General features: G+C 40.9%; 1 protein-coding gene across 1 annotated transcript in view; it reads right to left on the reverse strand.

Annotated features, from left to right (window-relative positions):
• HDAC10 (histone deacetylase 10) overlaps positions 1 to 7919 on the reverse strand; it is a 31708-nt gene extending 23789 nt beyond the window's left edge. The window contains exons 1-3 of the mRNA XM_034767674.1: positions 7569 to 7919; positions 6779 to 6948; positions 5466 to 5558 (exon numbers count right to left, since the gene is read on the reverse strand). Of these exons, the coding sequence (XP_034623565.1) occupies positions 5466 to 5558; positions 6779 to 6948; positions 7569 to 7852 (547 nt within the window). The 5' untranslated portion in view covers positions 7853 to 7919. The remainder of the gene's footprint in view (positions 1 to 5465; positions 5559 to 6778; positions 6949 to 7568) is intronic.
• Between the last annotated feature and the right edge of the window lie 10000 nt (positions 7920 to 17919).

Below are 17919 nucleotides of genomic sequence, written 5' to 3' on the forward strand. Positions count from 1 at the left end.
GCACCGGCAGGGCACTCTGTGTATGTGTTGGGGCAGGGGTGGCAGTGCACTCTGTGTATGTGTGTGAGGGGCTGGACACTGTGTGTGTATGAGGGGCAAGGGTGGCAGGGCACTGTGGGGGAGGGGGCACCGGCAGGGCACTCTGTGTATGTGTTGGGGCAGGGGTGGCAGTGCACTCTGTGTGTGTATGTGTGTGTGTGTGAGGGGCAGGACACTGTGTGTGTGTGTGTGTGTGTGTGAGGGGCAGGGGTGGCAGGGCACTGTGGGGGAGGAGGCACCAGCAGGGCACTCTATGTATGTGTTGGGGCAGGGGTGGCAGGACACTGTGTGTATGTGTGAGGGGCAGGGCTGTGTGTGTGTGTGTGTGTGAACCTCACTGAGGAAACTTAAAGGTCCTGGTTTTCATTACACTAAGGCCACTTTACACCTCTCTCATGTGTAAAGAGGTTTTATGGTGGGTAAATATGTAAGTTATATCCATTCTGAGGCCCCTTTACACTACCAGAGCTGTGTAAATAAACTTAGGCCTGATCTACACCTGAAACCTAGCTATGTCGCTCAGGGGTGTGAAAAATTCACACCCTCAGAGACAGTCTGCTGACCTAAACCCCAGTATAGATACTGGTAAGTCAACAGAAGTATTCTTGCTTGGACCTAGCTACCACCCCTCAAGGTAAAATCCCTTCCATCGCTGTAGCAAGTGTCTATGCTACAGCGGCACAGTTGCCACGCTGCAGCTGTGCCGCTGTAGCGTAAACATATCATTAGTGCAAACTGGTATCAGCCCCTTTGTCAGGGATTCTTTTGAATGTGTTTTCTGGGCCAGTCTTTGTTACACTCCCAAACAGGAACGGTTTAAAACAGGAGTATTTTATTAAACTTTTTTGCCATAATCCAACAAAACCCTTCAACCTAAACCCTGACTAAATCCCCCAATATAAAGGTAAATAAAACTAAACTAAGGAAATAACCCATTTTATTTTTTATCAAGAACCACGAATCTAATTCCCTGTAGATCATACTAAAAATGTACGTTTTAATATGATCAAAACCAGGTTAGTGATGTTGCTGACCATTCTGAGAGCTATTGTGCTTCTAAAATGGGTCACCAACTGCTGGGTGTGACTGTTACATTGAAGAGAACCTTTTTATGCGACCTTTATGGGGGAGTTGGTACTTGTATAAGCACTGACAGAGTTCTTTAAATATTTACCATTGTATCAGCAGAGATTGACAAACAAGCCACAGGACAGAATGACCTGAGCTTTTGAACCACATGCTTTTTTAACCAGTTGCTTCATTATACAACACAGCTTCCAAGTTTCAGCTTCTGGATATTTTTCAATCTGTATTAGTTTTCCAGTCCATAATATCAAACTATGGGCTAGCTCTGGTTCAGATGCACATATATAAGAACATAAGAATGACCATACTGGGTCAGACTGAAGGTCCATCTAGCCAAGTATCCTGTCTTCTGGCAGTGACCATGCCAGGTGCCCCAAAGGGAATGAACAGAACAGGTAATCATCAAGTGATCCATTCCCAGCTTCTGGCAAAAAGAGGCTAGGGATACCATCCCTGCCCATCCTGGCTAATAGCCACTGATGGGCCTATCCTCCATGAATTTATCTCGTTCTTTTTTTGAACCCTGTTATAGTCTTGGCCTTCACAACATCCTCTGGCAAATGATTTACATTTAATTAATGTCAATGGGAATTGTGGACACCTACCTAAGGATGGGATTTTTCCCAGTAACAACACTACTCAATTCATAACAAGTGTTCCACAATATATACAGAAACTTCTATGCCATATGGATTTTAATTACTAGAAAAGATTCATATTGGGGCCTATCTGCACTACTTGAATAAACATGCTTGTACACAACTCTCTGTTATGAATAGGGGATACTGTTATAACAGTTTAAATACAACTTTTTTTGCCAGTATGGATGGGCAAACAGCTTTAAAAATATTTTATTAAAGTTAATCTTTGAAATCAAATTTACACAAGAGGGAAGGTACTGTACATCTGGGGTTGGGCTTGGGTTATGGGGGATTGCGAGTATCGGTTACAAGGTTCACGAGGTACATACATATCACATAACCAGCATAGATCCAGATTGGGGTGTGGGAGTTTTTAAAGCATCAGTGGATATATAGGCTCGGGTATGCCACCCATGGAATATATTAAGAGTCCAAGTCAATATTGGTGTAGAGAATAAGTACATGGGTGGGGTGCGTCCCTCGGTTCATCAGGGAAGGAAGTGGGTTATTTATTAAGATATGATTCAGTCCCGTATTTTCTTGTCCTCACTGGTAAGAAGAAGCCATGTTGTTACTATTGGCCTTAGGCAAAGAGTGGGACTCCATAGTGCTGGGAACTGAACAACATGGGACAGAAGACAGTCCCTGCCCCAGAGAGCTTACAGTCCCCAATGAGCTCTGTAAGGGTAGACTCAATCAAAGAGTTTATTAAAGGATTGGGTCTAACTAAGGACAATATGTGACAGGTGAGTATAAGACATAATGGTGGGAGGAGAGAAGCCAGGGCTAACAATAATAGGAACACAAAGTTGTATATATTAGCTAAGTGTAAGCTAGATTTTTAATTTTTTGTATGTAAGTGAACAAGAAGGAGATTAATGAATCACTAAAAAACTATTTGCTTAGTTTTAATAAGGATGCCCTGGAGCATGGTAGAGAACCATGTGCTAGCAGATGTAGTTGGGACCTTAGACAGGACCTTGCTTTAAAATTCCAGATTCTTTTTTAAACTTTTTAAATATACAAACACAAGAGGTAGCATATTACTGGTGTAGCTGATAATTTATGCAGTAGCTATTACATGTTTTTGTGCTGATTATACATATTTATGAAATTAGTTCTTATGTGTTTGAAATTAAGCTGAGCCCCATCCATCACTACTGTTTTTTAAGATTAGCACAGGCATACTACAACTGATGATGCTAATTACAGTCATTTGGCCAGTATAATGTTTTACATTTCTTGAATATTAGCAGTGCCTTTTGCAGTTGTCTTAGTCCTGTGTAATTCCCAGAGACAGCTGGCAGAGCACCTGTGTTGATTTTTTAAAGTAACAAATGTTTTATTTTAATTAATAAAATGAAAACAGACTAGATACATTCAGCAAAGTTCTGATTCAGATTCCAGTAGGAGTGTACACTTTCAAAATGATCACACACAATAAAGAAATTACTTTTTCAAAAGCTGTACTCGTCTTATGCATTAAAATATTAATACTATGGTATTGTAAGTGCTACCCATTATAAAATAAAACTAGCCATCCAACTATGTCCTGCTGAGGCCCTTTGGCCCTGAGGCAGTCAAACTGATGTCTATTTGACAGAAAAGGAAACCATTTTATCCATATAGAAATGTCCAGTAGAGGGCCACCTTCTTTTAAAACACTCCATCAATGTAAGAAATTAAGTAGATTATTAGTGTAGATCTAGGCCAAATTTTATCAAAGCAGGTGCCTAAAATTCGGCACCTAAAATCACAGTTAGGCATGTAAAAGTCAATACTGAGATATTACAGTGATGAGCAATACAGAAAACTTAAGAAACTGTAGACAGACAGATTTTCAGAGGTGCTGAACACCTCAAACAGCATTAGAAGCATTCATTGTTATGATTTGCCTAAGCAAGTGTTTTATGACAGTGTTATACATTTTATGCAAGATTTTTCACAACAATCTGAGGATACACATTTATACATGCTGGGCCAAAGTGGCTGGACCATTTACCACACAGAACTTATGTCCACTTACACCCAGGTTGAATTCAACCTATTATAACATATTTAAAAAATATTACATTAAGACTTTACATTGCATTTATAATACATTTCTATTTACAAGATTGCATTGGTATGAGGAGTGTAGTCACCTTTTACATGTATCAGGGACCACAAGATAAATATTTATAAACATTTATGGTGTTTCCACTTCCGTGTGGCCAAAGTCAGCTGGGAGTCCCTCCTCTGCCAGCGGTAAATTTGGTTTACTAAAACGGTACCCTCCTCAATATTCCCCACAATGAGATACACCATGGGGCGGTAGGTTTGGGTCATCCTCTGAGTACAATTTTCATTCATAAGCAACCACTGTTGTATCATATTCCGAGTATCATAAGGCAAGGGCAAACCCTGGTTGATGAATTCCACCTGGCATTCAATATTATACTCCTGATCACCAGAAACTGTTCTCTTTTTGGACAGCTTTACCTTCACCGCTGGGGGAAAAAAACACATAAGTTGCTTTAACTATTTAAATGTAGCAAGGAATACTGCCTAATGAGCAGTGGAGGGATCCATAGTGTATTCTACCATATAAGTATTAGGCCATACCTTTGTTTTGGGTCATTGCCATTGATTATGGCAGTATTTTAAGAGGGACATAAATAAGAGAAGTTTTTCAGTGAATCACACAATCAGGAAAATGTAACCCCACAAAGATCACTGTCATATATCTTTAGTGACACTGCATGTGTCCAACTACTAGGGTGACAAGATGTTCCAGCACACTGGTATTCCAGCTTTGTAGGGCAGTCCAGTATCCCAGATGGTCTTATTGAAATTGTGACTTTGTCCATTTTTCAGCAGAATCAACCAGCAAAATATCTGGCTACTGCTGCCTGCTCTTTGCTCCACCTTCTTTAGTTCTTCCCTTTCTCAGTAAAGCTTCCCATCCAGCTCTTTCCCCACATCCAACTGCATTATTGCATTTCCACACACGCTTCTCCTAAGGCCTGATCCAAAGTCAACTGAAGTCAATACAAGTCTTAGCATTGACTTCTGTGGGTTCTAGAAGAGGCTTCTAGCTGTAATCTCAAAGTATTGTCAGTGGAACCGCAATGAGGCAGCAGCCAGAACTTTCAACCCTCATCAGGTAAGATTTTTTTTAATGTTACTGTTTACTGAATCTTGCTTTGTGTGGTTAACAGGAATAATGCACATGTACACACTCAGTAAGGAACTTTCCTCTTAATGTCAAACAGCCAAGTGCCTCAGCTTTCTTTTGGTTTTAACTACCAAAAAAAGCCACTTCACTCCTTTGCCACAGATGTTATCCATAAAGTACACTGCAGTAAAGTACAGCAAACTAGACTAGAATAAAAAAGCCACTTGGTTATAAAATAGACAATAAGGCAGCCTCATCATTCAAAAGAAATCAGCATAGGACCTATTTATATATGGTTTATAGGAGAAAAAAGTTCCAGAAAATATTCATTTGGGGCTAAATCCTGACACACACACACACGCACACCCTGAAATCGGTGACCAAACTCATTGACATCAGGATTTAGCACTTGATGTCCCCTCACAAACTACCAATTATATTAGAGATAGTTTTTGAATACATCTGAAGTGACGAAGTATGTCCACTATTCAGGAATCAAAATAATAGTGTCTTTAATCATACATACACTAACAAGAACTTACCAAAGTTGTTGGCACAGAAAACATCTAGTACTCTTTTCTGTGTAAAGAATTCCTCCACTGCTGGGCAGGTCTGGCATATAGGCTTTGGCAATTCTGGTAAGAAATATTAAAGTCTCGTTAAGTTTTGTCCTTTGTCTGAATTTAGTGCCAATTAAAGGTGCTAGAGTGACAGGCCTGAAGAGCGATGTTCAGGGCCGGCTTCAGGCTGATTTCCCCAATTCCCCCGAATCAGGCCCCGCGCCCTAAAGAAGAGCGCCTAACTTTTTAATTTTTACTCATCCGGCGGCGGTCCGGGTCTTCAGCGGCACTTCGGTGGCGGGTCCTTCACTCGCTCCGGGTCTTCAGTGGCATTTCGGCGGCGGGTCCTTCAGTGCCGCGGAAGACCCAGAGCGAGTGAAGGACCCGCCGCCGCCGCCGGGTAGTCAAGTAGGGCCCCGCACTTTCTAAAGCCGGCCCTGGTGATGTTCTCCACTTAATCACAGAACAGGTGTGACATAGACAAGCTTCCAGACAGTACTCTGAAAATGGGCCCCCTTCTATGGATGAAAAGGGGTTTCATTTTCCATACCCATTCAGTCCTTGCTAAGAGTGACAAGGGTGTCAATTTGTACCATTTATGGTATGTGTATTGGAGCAAATCTATTGGTGATGCTATGCTAAATTCATTAGAAGGAAGATCTTGTGGTTAAGGCATTGGACTAGGGCTCAGGAAATGGTATTGGTTCTGCCACAGGCTTCCTGTCTGAGTTTGGGCAAGTCACTTATGGCCAGATTTCCAAAGGTGACTTTAAGAGGAGCTGCTGGGTGCTAAAATTTGGGCATTAATCTATCTGTGCCTCAGTTTCCCAGAACTAAAATGGGAATCCTTCCCTACCTCACAGAGCTGTTGTGAGGCAAATTTATTGTGTATATGAAGTACTCAAATACATGGTGATGAGGGCCATAGACACGCCTATCAGTAAATAAATAAAATACATTGACCTCTATTGATACAGTGTTGATTATGCTGCATATATGCATGATTGTATTAGCCTTCCTCCTGCCTTCTGACCATCCTTCCTTGACTTCAGTGGAGTTATACTGATTATACCAATTAAAATCTGGCCCAGTTTACACTGCAGGTGTTCAGCACTTCACAGGATGGGGTGCAAAATGGATCTGCATGCATGCACAAACTGAATAAATGTGCACCATGGAAATGACTATTTACAAGAGACTGTTTTCAAAATTTGTCCCTCAAGTTGTATTTGATTGATTCTGTAAACTTGATTTTAGAAGAGCTCACCGCCCTCCCACCCATCTACTCCATCTACCTTTATGAATATGTTTGTATTCTTTGCTAAGAGATGCTAGACACATGTCCTCATCAGCAGGGAAACGATCACAGTCCAAACTGTCAGGCCAAGACAGTCCATGGCAGAGGAGCAGAGGAGCACAGCTGTCACGAACAGCGACACACATACTCCTACAAGGATGGATGAAGCTGTGAAAAAATAAAAATCAGGTCCAATCAGCTAAATTTATTGGAAGTCAGTGACAATAGTGATTATTCCTACAGTAAATTCTGTACAGAGTTGTGCAAGTCTTTCTTACATGTCAGCATTTAACATCCTCAGTCTTCATCAGTGATGCAATTCTACACAGACAGAGGGTGCTGCTGAAGGTTCTGTATCTGGGCCTTCGGCTGGCTTTTAGAATTCATGCATTGTTTAAAGAAAAATGCCTGTATGTTATTTTTGATAGGCACTCAATAAGGGCCTACTTCTATGTCCAATAAGTGATTTCAGCAGTAGTTGGATTGGACCCTAAATTATTAAAATGAATAACACAGCAATCAAACAAAATAAAACCCAACATTGTTTGATCACAGCGCTCTCTCTCTTTTTTTTTTTTTTTACATCTTGACCAACGTTTAAGTAGAACACTTGTGTGGAATTTTTTCCTGGAACAGGCAGGCAAAAGAAAAGTTAATAAATAATGCTTCAGCAAAAGAGAAACAATTTGGCTGAGAATTATCTTCATTTTAAGATTAACAACATGCATTCAGATTGATATCTATTCAGGTACACAAGGCAGGATTTTAGAACATGACATGGTACTTACGTATCTAAACAGACTGGCGCAAACAGAGAGCACAAGAATGTCCTTGCATGAGGGTGGCAGCCAGTTTCCACAAAGTGGTGCCATTCAGCAGATTTTGGAATAACCTCTGCCATACTTGTGTGTCCCATCAGGTTGGGAAGCCTCATTTCAGAATAACCAATGCTGTGGCACATGCCCATCTCCATAGGTATTGCTACACACTTAGTGGATAATCCAATGTCAAAACCCATTGTCAATCTTAGGAAGCTACTCAGAGCAAAGAGCATCTGTGCTGCAGGAAACATCTTTGTGTGACTCCTGAGTTGCTAAATATGGAGTTGTCAAGTCCCTCGCCAGTGTTCAGACACACAAGCCTTGTGGTTTATATACAAGCTCACTGCCCCATTCGTTTATCAACAGCTTATCAAAACACTCAGGACAAGACCTGGGCTTATTGCCCATTCAAGTGATTGTTGTGATAACCAGGGAGGTGGAGACAATGACTTTCCTTAAATGCAAAAATTTACATATGGGATTTCATGAGTCTGAAAATGTCAGTGCTGCAGCATGCTATGTGGCATATTAAATTGTGACACATGGTAGTTTTGTTATGTGCATGCTAAATCAAATTAAGCAAGCCCCTAGAAAAGTACTTGACAGACAGGCTGTCTCCTGGGGTTGGTGTGTCTCTTTTGTTGTCAGACATTGCTGATTTGGCAGAAAAAAAACAGCCCAGTTTACTTATCAAGTGAAAATGTTTTGCTTTTGGTAATTGCCCTTCAAGAGGCACTTTCTTTATGTGACCAAGAACTACAAAGGAGACAGCTTTCTGTTCGTAAAAGAATATTCTGTCTGGAAACTTCTCTTAAGTCCCAATCCCATGAAGTGTAAAGTGCACCATAACTACTGTTGATTTCAATAGGAGTCAGAGAACTGAGCACTTATGGAATTTACTGTATTGTCTCATTGAGTAGGATATCCAGAGGCAGGGTTATATATTTAGCCATGGAATGTTCATCTTTCATTGACTAGATTAGCAGAAGGTATATTCAAGTTCAGAGGGGGGGGAAGTTTTTCCTAAATGGAATAGTATAGGACCATATTCTGGCTTCAGCTGAAGTCATCTATGGCAACACATACTTACACAAAGCCAGAATATTGCTTATAGTTTGTACAGGACTTTGGGAGTGTTTGAGAGGAAAGATGATACACATTTAAGGCATTCAAATGATTATGTATTTTAATTATTTTACTAATAAATGAATATCATTTCATTAACATTTTATAAATACATGAAAATGTATAACTGCAAATACTACTCCCATCACCCTTTTTTTAGCACAAGTTCTGTCAGTTTTGTAAATTAAAAATAAATAGAATTGCTGACAGTGCAAGTTATTTTCTTACATAGTATTAAAACAAAGGGTGCCAGATATCCCAGAAAAGGGAGCAGACTAGTTGAGGCCGTATAGGATCTGAGTTACAGCTAGCATACATATTGCTATTAGAAAAATTATATCAAAAGACGGATGAAAATTTTTGAGTTTCAAACTTTAGATAAAAAAATTTAATGGAAATTTTACATTTTTATGAAAACAGATTTTCCCATCAGCTCTATTTATATCATTTTTTAATCCATTTCTTATCACTTGATCCATTTTTTACTCTGAAACACACAATAATTCGGCTGCTTTACAATATGTAAACTTATTTCAAGAACTTTTTAGATATTAATAAAATGTCAGGTCCTAATCAGAATAAATCTACTACAAAGTATTTTCGCTGATAAATAGATGTGTATATAATTAAAACAAATAGGCTCATAATAGCTTTTTGAAGGGCTCAGACATGGTAAATATAGTGCTTGATTTAAAATAGACTCTTCCAGAATGTTTTCAGACCTCTAGCAGCAACAGATTTTAGAAAGACAATAACTAGATATCAGGTATCTAGTGTATGTGTAAATGTGTAGGGGTGAAATCCTAGACCCATTGAAATCAATGACAGAACTCACACTGACTTCTGTGGGAGACAGGATTTCACCATACATTTTTGTTTTATTGTTTGTAAGCTAGCAGGAAAATTACATGATCTGTTTAAATACCCTGAAAAATGACAACATAAAAGTTCCCAGGGATTAATACTGTTGTTTGGAAAAAACAAATATCCCATGGATTTTTTTCTTTCATTGTTTCATTTCTTGCTCCTTGTTTCTGAGGACAAATATGGTTTATTTATACCTGTCTCCATTTCCTCAAACTAGAGAAGAGCAATACAAAATAAGACTAATTAGGGCTATGGGGAAACACTTGAAGCCTTTATTCATCAATGTCAAGTTCATCAAGTGCTCCATCTTCAACTCAAATTTAGGAGCCACATTTAAACTTAGTAAAGATGTAGTTCCAAAGAAACTGGTTTAGTATCATTGACTTCAGTTGGGCCAGGCTTTTACCTGTTGGTTTTAGAGCTACTTTGCAATGACAGTGTGGCACAAAGCAGCCTTAACACAGGAGAATCTGGGCCTGAGTTTCAAACCAATTCAAAGGAACTCTTAAAACTGTCCTCTGACATGGTTTGGCTGCTCAGTGTGCACAGAGCTAAGTCGTAGACCTGATCCTGCAAAACCTCTACGTACATAACTTCCAGTTAAATCAATGGGGGAGGCCTTAATGGGGTCACCTTCACCGAACATATATAACCCATGGGAAGATAACACCATGTAGGTAAAATCCTCCTCCAAAAAGGCCCTTAGGGCACCACCGCTTCTTCTGATTGCCAAAGTAGGAGGCACACATGAATAAGAAGCAGAGTTGTGATCAAGGCTTCTCTGTGTCCTGGCAATCCCTGGCAGCTGTAACAACTGCTTGGGGTTCTTTACAGGTGATGTAACATATGCTGATGGGCTGGCCCAATGCCCAACTGAAGCAGGACTAGGAGAGCACAAAGGTGGTTTACAGCCCCTTTTGCATCCCTCAGCCTTAGTTGCACTGCGTATTTCGGAGTTGCAGGAGAATGTGTACAACTCCAACAAACCCCCATGTGTCCAAAATACTCAAACAAACCCCAAGGAGTTCTGTATTCATCCATGCTGTGCACAAGCCTTCGCTGAGTAACCTCATAATCCTATTGTTGTAACCCCTTTCCTTCAGCCCCTCAGAATTATTTTGTTGTGTTTTTCATTGTTTTATGTCTGAAATTAGGTTGGAAGATCCGGCATAGGAACCCTGCCTTCTTATTAGTAATGTGAGCTTCCTAGCACATTTTTGAGTGCTGTAAAACATATATTATTAAAAGGCCTGGGGGCTATTAACTATTTTGAACATAATTCCCACACTCTTTATATAAAAATCCTATTTGATTTCTTCCAAACTATTATATAATGTCAAAACATAGATCTAAGACAAATTATCAGCTTGTTGCAGGCAACATTAATTCTTTCACTCAAATGGTGAGATTGTGCCCATGCATTTCTCAGCCAAGCAAGGGAATAATGGGGTTTAAACACTCAAAGTCTTGCTCAGCCTACATGGGTTCCAGTCTGTAGAATGGAGAACAACTGCTGGTCTCTGGATTGTGAGCAAGTGAGTGGGGAGAGGGAAGTAGGAGGGGCCCTGGCTCTGAGATGCTGGCCAGGTGTGAGTGGGGAAGCAAGTGGAACCCTTTCCAGGGCTGTCTTGGACTTTAGAGACCCAGGTTCAATTTCGTGCTCTGTCACAAATTTCCTGTGTGACACTAGGCAATTCACTTAATCTCCCTGTACCTCAGTTCTCCATCTGGAAAATGGGGATAATAGCACTTCTCTATCTCACATGGGTATGGTGAGGCTAAACACATTAATCACTGTGAACATGGGCAGCCAGTGAACTGGCCTTTGGGGTAGGCTAGCCCCCGACCCCTCCCCTTCTGCTTGAGTCCCAGCCCCTCCTCCTCCCCTTCTGTCCCTCCTATCCCGCAGGAGCCCAGAGCACCTCTACCATGGGCCCCAGCCCCAGGCCACCCGAGCGCCTCCAGCCCCAGAGCACCTGATGATGCAGTCCCAGCGCCCCAAGCGCCAGGCAGGTGGCATGGCCCCAGCGCCAACTGCCCCGTGTCCTGGTGGCAGGCCAGCCCGCCCCAGCCCCAGCGAGCCTGGGCCAGGGAAGAGCAGGAACTGCAGGAGGGGACCTGGAGGCAGAGCATGGGCAGGGTTATGCCAAGCTGTTTGGGGAGGTAAAGCCTCCCCCGGCATATGATACCTTCTGCCCATGACTGTGAGACACTCAGATAGAATGTTAATCAGGGCCATGGAAATACTGACAGGAGCTAGTACAGTAGTGCGAAGGGCCCAGGGTATTTAGCACCATACAAAGAGTGAGTGAGTAACAGCTTTTAAATAGACCTGTTAGACAAAGGCTGGGCTAGGAAACAGGGGCGCGGTGAGGTGATTTGTTAGTGGCAAAGGCAGGACTAGAAGAACTCACATCTCCTTTTATCCCCATCCAATGCACTATCCCTGGGGCCACTCTGCTTTCAGTCCAGCCTCACCTAAGTAATCATTTCTCGTGGAAGTCAGTTGGACTACTTGCATGAGAAGCTTTTAGGCTCAGAACCTCAATTCAGTGCAGGCCTACAAAGAGGTAAAACATCCTTAGAAGTATCTGTAGGCTGCTTTCAGTGGATGGCAATACAAAGCTGATAGTAAAGTTAGAGGCAGTTGTTGGGTAAATGCTGTGAGCAACACAGGTTGTTTCTGAGAGGATAGTGGAAGGAGAAAAGGAGGACAAGAGTTGAAGATTATTACAATGCAAGTGAAATTCCTGCTCTTCAAACATACATACGTTTTGTGTAGCAGGGACCATCGTTTCATTAGGTGCCTGTGCAATGCTTAGAACTTGGGGCTCCAGCTCCAGACTGGGACCTGAAGGTGCTAGAAATATACTGTCTCCATTGGGATTCTATACTGTGGCCCATCACTGTACTATGTGAGCACTTTGCACATAAAATCAGTAGCAATAGCCACATCTCTAGTGGATTAATGGAGCCCCTTGTTAGGGATTAAAAACTAACCTATGCATGTGGGGACAGTGGTTGTCGTTAATGGTTTGATTTGCTTGTTTGTATTTATTGTTAGTTTTTAATTTTTAGTTTAGTTTTTTAATTTACTTGGTTTTAATTTAATTTAATTTAATTTTTTTGCGCAAAAGTGGGGGCCTGTTTAGGTAGATGGAATGCCAGTGTTGGGGGGTGTCATTCTTGTTACAGAGGAAAGCGTCTTATGAAGAGGCAGATTTTGCAGCATTTTGTAAAGATGATCAGACTCTGGGTTTGCCTAATCTCCTGCAGAAGTTCATTTTATAGTCGGATCCCCTCCACTGAGAATGCTTTGTTCCCGGTAAGTAAATAATAATAGGAATGAATATGCAGGTTTTAAGAATAATTAACAGGATGATTTAAAGAAGACTACACTGTACAGAAGGGTGTATTGAATGATTTGCCAGCCCCCTTTGAAGTAAAAGTTATGTAAAAGTAGTTCCAAAGATGCTGTATATGTATGCTTTAACATAAGCCAAAGATAAATTCATTTGGATGAAAGTAAACAGCAAATACATACCAATTGTTTGTAGGCCATTGAGAAAGTAAACAGGGTCATCTTGTCTGTTCCCAGCACTTTCTTTGTCTGTGGCCAGTAGTCAGCTACTGATTAGCATGATAAGACAAAAACACATCAAGACCTGAAAATTATGTCTGGCCTCTGGCTGTTACTGGAGATAGCTCAAATCAGTTAAGAAAGTAAAATTTTCAGATGAGTACTCACTTGACTCCATTAAGCCGGGAGCTGCCCCTTTCAACTGGACTTGTCAGCTTCCTGAATCCTACTTCATATTATGCTAGGTTCCTGGAGGAAAAAAACCCACAGCTTGGCATTTATAATAATAAACATTGGGCCAAATTCTCTGCTGATGTAACTCAATTGAAGTCAATGAGACTTAATCATGTGATTAAAAGTGAAACATATAATTAAATGGTCTACAGAATAGGGATAGTCTTAAATATGTGTTTAAGATTATGCATAGGTTTAAGTACATAGGCTGAATTGGGCCTTATGGTCAAATCATGAGATCTTTTTCATCAGTGAGAGCTTTGCTTGAATAATGACGGCAAGATTTGGCCCACTTGTTTAGTTTGGAAAATATATTGTAACATAAATGAGTGAAATAAAAGTTCTATTTTCAAATGGCTTTGGTGAACAGGGATTTAGAAATAATAATTTGTCAGCAAATAATCAAAGCCACAGCCTGCAGGTGCATTGTGTTTCTGTCTGATGGCTTCTTGGTAGGTTCTTTTTGATGGATCCTGCTATAAATCTACCAAGATAATAACATTCTTTTTAAGTAAGTGGATTTACTTTTAAAAATTCTATAAAGAAAAAACTGTTACACAGATGAAATATTAGTCTTTACTTTTGAACTTTCTACTTTAATAGTATTCTTGTGTTGGTGTCACTAGGCATAGCTACCAGGTAACTCAGGAGAGTGGAAGGCCATAAGAGCCGATGAAACTCCTTTGCTCTGGGTCTAAGTGAGCCACAGTGACTCCATCTTGACAACTTTCACCTACTTCTGTGCTAACTGCTTACATGCTGAAGCAGAAATGTAAGGGTCAGCTTTTCTAGCAGACAGCTGTAGTTTTGTTCACACTAGCAAAACTTGTAGTGATAATGCGGAGGAATAGGGGGAGGGAAAGACTGGCTAAGACTGTGTGCGTATGAATCTACAAGGCCATAGATAAGCATACGAATGGGAATTTTTCTAACTGTAACTGCTAGAGGAGGGAGGGATGGGAGGGGTAAGAGGGAGTAACAGACAAAGGCTTACACAGAAACTGCTTGGAATATAAAATGGAACATGTGCTAATATGTGCTGCGCTTGATTTGAGACGTGTTGGTCTCCTAGTGCCTATTCAGAGCTCTTGAATAAAGTTGGTTTGCTTCTCCAGACCTGGTGTGTCTATTAGTGCAAAGCACACCAGGCAACGAACCCCGCTGTTTGCCTCCTCGGGCCCATCTGGGCTGGCAACACTTGGATTCCGATTTTTTTCTATACTTTCCAAACTTTTGCATTCAGATAAACACAAACAGGTAAATGTACATGACCCTTTTGGCTAGCTCTCTTATAAGAAATGCCTGTGTCTTAAATCCATCGACTGATACAACATTATAACCAAGCTTGTTTTTAGGAAACTTCATTCTGAGATCATGAAAAAGAAAATATGTTTGCAATAGGTGTAAAACTGTTAGGACAGGGGCTGTCTTTTATAGAGCATCATGTACATCCTACTGATGTATAAATGTGATAATTATTTGTTCCTGATCATTATCAAAACAATTCCCATTGGAATAGTTCTAGTCTATTCCCACTGCCCCTTCCCAGAGGGGTAGTGGGACTCTTCCAAATATCTGCAAAAGGCCTGAATATTCTCTACTTTTCATTTTCCTCCTCCCCATTTGAGACCCCCTATTACTGTCAAGTATCAGGGGGTAGCCGTGTTAGTCTGTATCTACAAAAACAACAAGGAGTCTGGTGGCACCTTAAAGACTAACAGATTTATTTGGGCATAAGCTTTCGTGAGTAAAAACCTCACTTCTTCGGATGCATAGAGTGAAAGTTACAGATGCAGGCATTATATACTGACACATGGAGAGCAGGGAGTTACTTCGCAAGTGGAGAACCAGTGTTGACAGGGCCAATTCAATCAGGATGGATGTAGTCCACTCCCAATAATAGATGAGGAGGTGTCAATTCCAGGAGAGGAAAAGCTGCTTCTGTAATGAGCCAGCCACTCCCAGTCCCTATTCAAGCTCAGATTAATGGTGTTGAATTTGCAAATGAATTTTAGTTCTGCTGTTTCTCTTTGAAGTCTGTTTCTGAATTTTGTTCAATGATAGTGACTTTTAAATCTGTAATAGAATGACCAGGGAGATTGAAGTGTTCACTTACTGGCTTATGTATGTTACCATTCCTGATGTCCGATTTGTGTCCATTTATTCTTTTGCGGAGGGACTGTCCACAAAAGAATAAATGTTCCTGACACTCCCTTTCTGGATAAGGATGACTGCATGGGACTCCCAGACACAAAGAGGTTCAGTGAGAGGCTACAAGTCACATCATTAAGTGGCAGGCTGGGAATAGAACCCAGGAGCCCTGGTACCAAGTCTTTTGCTTAATTGCTACATCACATCCCAGTATATACCTATTTATAGATATAGATCTATACCTTGAATCAGGGATTCTCAGTGTTTATAGCATGACTTCACAATCAGACACCCTCATCTAATCCTCCAAAGCTGCACCACCCCCACAAATACATTGCTCTAGCATTAATACTAATTTACAGAGATTATGTCAGCTATATTATCTGCTCTTACGAACAGCAATACGGTTCCTGATTTAAATGTCAAGAGTGGCAATAGGTTTGCAGAACAAATTGCCATTTTTTAAAAGTATGAACAACTTTGATTTTTATCTCTGCAGTGTGTAGGAACTGGGCAGTATCCCTTTAAAAAGTCTGAGTCTCCTCTAGTGGCACGCTCTGTGTTCTATGTTTAGTAACGTACCCGAGCAGCAGTGTGTACATGTAGGTAGGCCTCGTATGTTGTGTATCCTTAGCCCTGGTCTGCGCTACCAACTTATGTCAGTATAACTACGTCGCACCCTGAGTGACATAGTTATACCGTAGTTATACCAACCTAACCCTCGGCATTGCTACCGCCTCTCAGGCAGGTGAAGTACCTGGGCTGATGGGAGACGGTCTCCTGTTGTGTAAGTAGCATCTTCACTAAACACTGCACTGGTGCAGCTGCAGTGCTGTATGTGTAGAAAAGCTCTTAGTAAACATGGTCACTTGGACCCCAATGTGCTGCTGTGCTGCCTTCATATTACATTTGCTGTGTAAAGAACAAAAGATGCAACAATTGCTCCCTGACATTGTTAGTCGGTGTCATGATTAATATAACAATTTCTGAGGCACATTCTTCTAGGGTACAGTCAACCTCAGTTAACAGCGGTTGTTGTATTGCTTCACTTTGCTTACCACGTGCTAACCACTCCCTTAATGCAGCATTTAAACGCTCTCCAAACTGACAACACTCTGTGAATTTCCTTAATTCAGCCCCACATTCAGAAATTGTTTCATTTTCTTTTTGTTGTCTAAAGAGCAAAAGACACAACAATTGCCAGAGAAAGATGTGCAGGGAACTAACAGTTTTTTCTTCAGCCTCCATGATACCAGTGGCACTAGCTCAATTCAATAGGAGGTTTATACAACTGCAAAGGCAGGTTCCTTTTACATGGAGGTTTGTGAAACACACATTGCCTATATTGAGATCAAAGACGATTACTTTCTATTATCATGTCTTGCTGAGAGGTGCACTGATAAAGATGTCTCCACCCTAATGCTTAAACCCTATTCAGACTAAAATAAATGTATGGCACCAGCTCAGCCTCCAGGCTAGGATTAGAGGCCATGACTCCAGCACCCATTTGCTAGTCTGGATACAGAACATATTTTGCCTTTGTGTGAAATGTAACATAGCTTGGTTTGCACAGTCATTTGCTGTCTTTGGGCCACTTTTCTTCCAACTGTGCTAACAGGGAACTAAATTACGATGAATCCAGCCTAAATAGCTGAATGACAACAAGAGCTGAACAAATAAATGGGGAAAAAATTACTAGGCAATAATTTATAAACTGTTTAAACTTAAATGGTGCCTAAAATTACTTTTAAGAATGCGGTTTGCTTTGACTGGTCTTCTAAGGAGCAGGGAAGGAAAGCTGAGTATGGAATGCATGTAATTGACTGAATATTTATCTGGAGAGGGTGATTTTAGTGAACAGCAGGGGTTTCATTCTCTAAATAACATTACCGGCTTCACACTGGGTTTTGTGGCCTAAGATTGATGACTGTAATGTTTGAATCACTTGATGCTCTCAAGAGGCAATTTTCATTATTAAAATAATAGAGGCGTAAATAGATTAGAGGTGGGATTGTTTTAGCTGACAACATTTGAAGGCTAGACTCAGGAACATTAGGGGACAAAAGTAAGGACACCATTTGAAACACCATTCATATATTGGTGCAGGAGAGTTTTCCTGAGGCACAGAAAGGAAAAGTGATACTTTTATTAAGAAAACTAAGTGTGCTTCCTAAATGGGGACGATTGGCAAGTCTGGGTCATCACACTGAAAGCGTTCCACCCCTGAACACAGGAGATAGTTACATTTTTATTGCCATTTGGGGCCAGACTCTGCCACCTTTACTCATGTTAAGTAGTACTTGTCTCAGTAAGGAGTCCTACTGAAAGTGGAGTGAAGCCACTCTCTGGCAGCCTGATCCT

The sequence above is a fragment of the Trachemys scripta genome, chromosome 1 (assembly GCF_013100865.1).
Source record: "Trachemys scripta elegans isolate TJP31775 chromosome 1, CAS_Tse_1.0, whole genome shotgun sequence".
NCBI lineage: Eukaryota > Metazoa > Chordata > Testudines > Emydidae > Trachemys > Trachemys scripta.